Consider the following 4,830-nt stretch of genomic DNA (forward strand, 5'->3'; position numbering starts at 1 on the left):
TTTTTTGAGTCTCCTGACTCATTGAGGACAAGTTATTAATACATTTATGGCTGGTTTAATACAACTCGAGCTCCAAAAGCTGAGTTGTTTATTTCAATATTTGAATTCATGCTTGGAGAAAAGAGTTATTGATGAATTGATGCATTATTATGGGTTTTTTTGTTAATGGTATTTGATATTAATATGTTTAAACCAATAAATAAAGGCCACAACCAAATTAATATTCCAAGTTTGTTGTTTGTTGTTGAGTGTGTTTTTTAATTTAGCTGTCTGGAAATTAGCTGCTTGCAGTCCCATGGGAGAGTTTGAGAGGTTGTGCTGCCTGTCAACTCGACAAGCCGTGTTAAACTGCCATGGACAAGATGCAAAGCATCGCACCCGTGAAATGTATACAACCTCCTCCAGCTGTATGTTAGGTTTTATGAAGGCCTAACCATGCCTATTTTTACTGGCCCCAGACCACCCGGATGGAGGGGGTCTAACAGGGACAAATACAACAATAAAAACTTGGCAGTGGTTCTAATCCCCTATCACTCTATTCAATTCTTAAAAACTTTAGGTATACTTTAACTTATCATCAGACAAATTTTCATACAAATAATTAAATTCATTAATTAATTAAATAAATGGGAAATTTGTAAGTTATTGAACAAGTGTAAATTTGTCAAGATTGTATAATTCCTGAATTAATTTTTATATCCCTGAATGTGATAATTAAAAGAAAACTGACAATAATAAGGAAATGATACTCTTCCATGTTTTGTGAAAGGGTTTTGTCTAAAACAAAATTCTTCTTAAGTTCTTGATAGCCCCCAAAACGTCTTTGTTCCTTAAAGTATACACAAACGGGTTTAACATTGGCACTACAGCTACATAGATCAATGACAGCAGTTTTTCCAATTCTTTAGAGTGTTGAGACTCTGCTTTACCATACATTGTCATGATTGGTCCATAGAATAATACCACTGTGGTGAGGTGTGAGGAGCAGCTGGACATAGATTTAAGACGTCTATTCGAAGAACGAATCTTCACGATGGTGGAGATAATGTACCCATAGGAGATTAGAATGACAGAGAAAGTAAAAACTCCAAAAAGCATGTCCTGAAATATTAAAAGATTTTTGCTGTGAATTGCATTACTAGAGGTGATTGCAAGTAAAGCCTTTACTTCACAAAAATAATGGTCAACATTTTGCGAGTAGCAAAAATCTAACAGAGAAATGTCTAAGGTGTTTATTAATGCAAGTATTGCAGACAGTATCCAGCAGCAAGCAGCCATGAAATTGCATGTACCCCTACTCATAATTAGCGTATATTGCAAGGGCTTACAGATGGCTACATATCGATCATAGGACATAGAAGACAAAATAAAAATTTCACAAACAACAGACAGTCCAAAAAAATATAGCTGAGTAATGCAGGCTGAAAAGTGCACCCATTTATCCTGTGTTAGAAGTATATATAAGAGTTTTGGGAGAGTAGTGGAAACATATATAACATCAGAAATGGAGAGATTACACAGGAAGAAGTACATCGGGGTATGCAGCTGGGGCACCAAACAGATAAGTGTTGCAATAATGAAGTTTCCAAGAATAGTTATCAGATAAATCAGTAAAACTCCAGCAAAAAGTAAAAATTGTTCTTCCTCGGAGACAGTGAATGATAAGAGTTGGAACAAGTGTACTGTATTGTTGAGACACTTGTTCATTTTAAATGCCTAGATTAAGTGTTCTTCAGTCTTTTAAGAAAGGATCAAAGAAGATAAAAATACATGTTTTTGGTTTCCTGTGAAAAAGTGAATATCATTAGAGGATCCTGTATGAATAAACATGGTTTGTATACATGATTCAAAGTGCATAAAGCTAATGCCCTCTACAGTGAAAATTTTAACAATATAAACAACAAAAATGAATGCAGCTCTGCTTTAGTAATACATTGTTAAAGGGTAACTCCACTTTCGTGGGGGAAAAAAAGCAGCAAATTAAGAAAAAACTATATAGCGTATACAATTGCGACACAAATCATTTTGTAATTGAATATTATTAAAAACGACCTTTCCTTTTCAATCTGCAGCTGTTGTAATGTTCTGAAAATGCAATGCAATACGGCTACCTGGAGTTGTTCTGTACAGAGAATGTGTACTGACCACACCCCAGAAACATAATTTCCTGCTTGTGTAATTGGCTCGCCAATTTTCCCAGAAGTCTGCCTAAGATACAAGTCAGATTTCTGGCATTCCCTGCAACAAAAATGTCATTTTTGGTGAGATACTCCCAATAGAAACATGTCTAAAGGGATGCAAGCCCAGCGGCTTTCCTCATTAGAGCCCTGCAGCTGCCACAGCTGACAGATAATAATGAAACCACTCCCATTAGACCCACTCGGCACAGAGGAACAAACATTCAAATTCTGAAGTAATACCAAAAGGTAGGAATATGCAACAAAGTTTGTTAAAATCCCTGCAATGTACAGAGATCATCCAGAGGGGAATGTTTTTTCCCCAACAAAAGTGGAGTTACACTTTAAATTACATTTTTAATGCAAGCAGTGTAAGTACCCACATTTGACCTGGTGTTTTGCAATTTCCTAAAAGTAGACCTCAAACTGGTAGGGGAATAAGTAGCACACGTGGACAGTGCTCATGTACTAAATAGGAGTAAAGAGAGACAAGACCAAAGGTCTGCTGATTTCCCTTCACTACCCAATGACAGGCTCAGGGAGAGACAAGGCCTGTTAAAGAACTTTAACTGCAGTTAATGAACTGCAACAGGGAAAAATCAGGACTCCTTTTTGTTATCGAGGACTGTGGTGTGTGTCAGAGCTGTGTGACTTTCAGGGCAAGATGGACAGTAAGGATGAGCTCAAGGTTCAGTCCGAACACAGGTTCAGACTGATCCTTGGCTGTTTGGGTGTTTGTCTGAACGCTGGACTGTTTGCTTGTTTGACAGAAGCCAGACATCATATATAGTAGTTTATTTTTAAATAATGTCAAAAACTGTATGTTTGTTTACTCTTTACTATTTGTCTGTGTGAATCAGTAGGGGTACTATGTACCCCTTACTCATTATTGCATATGCATATTGCATATTGCATATTATCTTTTATATACTGTGATTCTGTACTTGCCAAATATGCTGCGGAAATCTCCCTCCACTAAGTCTGGCTGCAGCCATTTTAACTTTGGGCAGCTGAAGCGGCTGCCTGTTCACTTCCTGGATTTACACAGATACACAGAAGCAAACACACACACACACATATATACAGACAGACACACTCACACCACTGCTAGCCTGCACTTTTCTCCTCTCTAGATGAATACCCACGGATCTCTGCAGTCTCCTGTTATCTCCGCCCTCATCTAGTCCCCTCAAGCTCTGCAGCTCTTCTTGGCTCTCTTATGACTCCTCCCTCCCTCGTGGGAGTTTGCTGGCAAACTCCCACGAGAGTGAGAGAGAGAGAAAGAGCTGTGCATGATGTCATTAGTCTAGGCTAACTACCAGAAAAGAAAGAGGAAATGGACTGTATAAGGTATTTACTGGCAGAAAAAAAAAATGTTTTACTTTCCAAAGTTAAAACAACAAGGGCAGAACATTTAATAGATGGAAAAAAATGACTGAAGGTCTGCTTTAAATATAATCTCCCAACACAGCGCTACATACATACAATACCCCAAAACTTTTAACACAATGTGTAATATCGCTGCAGCCTTCAATTAAATATAACCAAAATATGTAACACAATATAACATAAGAAAGACGCTGTGAACATAAATTGTGTGTTATATCAAATAAGCATCACTGTAAAAATCAAAGTGACCAGGTGTATGACAAAGATCAGCCCATCGTGCCAGAGAGGAGAGTCAGGACTGGAAGCTATATTAGATAGAAGTCACCTGTATAAGCGTTATATGCCAATCTGTAAAATGAGAGGCATTGTTGTCTGGTGAGTCCTAGTCTGCTAGGAAGAGGTGTTTAAGCACTTTTTATTCACAGTGGAAAGATTGAACTTTTTTAAAATGGTTATAGGATGGACCAATCTTTATTTGAGCACTGGAGCATTTTTTATTCATGGTGGAAAGACTGAAATTTTGAATTTATTTTCAACTGTGGCATGATGGACTAATCATTATTCGTAATACACCTGGTCACTTTGGCTTTTACAGTGGTACTTACTTGATAGCGCACATTTTATGTTGGCAGCACCTTTCTTATTGTTATAATGTGTTACACTTTTCCTTATTTGTTTTTTTTAATGTGAGGTTCCCTCTTAAAATTCAGGAATATTGTTTTTTTTTTTTTTTTAGTCTTGTTTGCATGGGGTTCCTCATGACCCCATGCTGTCTTCTTTTATTGTTTGGGGTTGCCCCATTAACATTTCTACAAGACCCTTATGAATGGAATCCACAGCCACTTTATTTTGCTGTAATGCAGTCATTCATTTTTTTCATAGCAAGCGCTGCAGCAAGGGTTAAAATTACTAACAGAAAGTTTGAGAGCCACACCACTGCACTTGCAACTATACAGTAAAACCTTTGATTGAGAGTAACTTGGTTTAGGAGCGCTTTTCAAGACAAGCTAATTTTTTTTTATAAATTTTGACTTTCTAAACAAGCGATGTCTTGATATATAGGTAGCGTCACCCCACAACTGAGTATAAAAGAGAAGAGAGGTGCCTTTAAGTATAGTAATTTGGTTACATTTAATGAAGGTACAGCATTTAGCAACTCACATGGTTGATGATTAAAACAGGCACATCTAAATATGCAGACATCTGGGGTAAAGCTGTCCACATAGACCATCCTCTGCATCGCCGTCGATGTCACCCCTTCCAC

General features: G+C 37.4%; 1 protein-coding gene across 1 annotated transcript; it reads right to left on the reverse strand.

Moving 5' to 3' along the window:
• Positions 1-777: 777 nt before the first annotated feature.
• On the reverse strand, positions 778-1,707 carry LOC309552773 (olfactory receptor 1G1-like; the record flags this gene model as incomplete). The annotated part of the gene is made up of 1 exon (XM_082253688.1): positions 778-1,707. The coding sequence occupies one exon, from the start codon at positions 1,705-1,707 to the stop codon at positions 778-780; it is 930 nt and encodes a 309-aa protein (XP_082109814.1).
• Between the last annotated feature and the right edge of the window lie 3,123 nt (positions 1,708-4,830).

This window comes from Pelophylax lessonae (assembly GCF_965119305.1).
Source record: "Pelophylax lessonae genome assembly, chromosome: 4".
In the NCBI taxonomy this organism is placed as follows: Eukaryota; Metazoa; Chordata; class Amphibia; order Anura; family Ranidae; genus Pelophylax; species Pelophylax lessonae.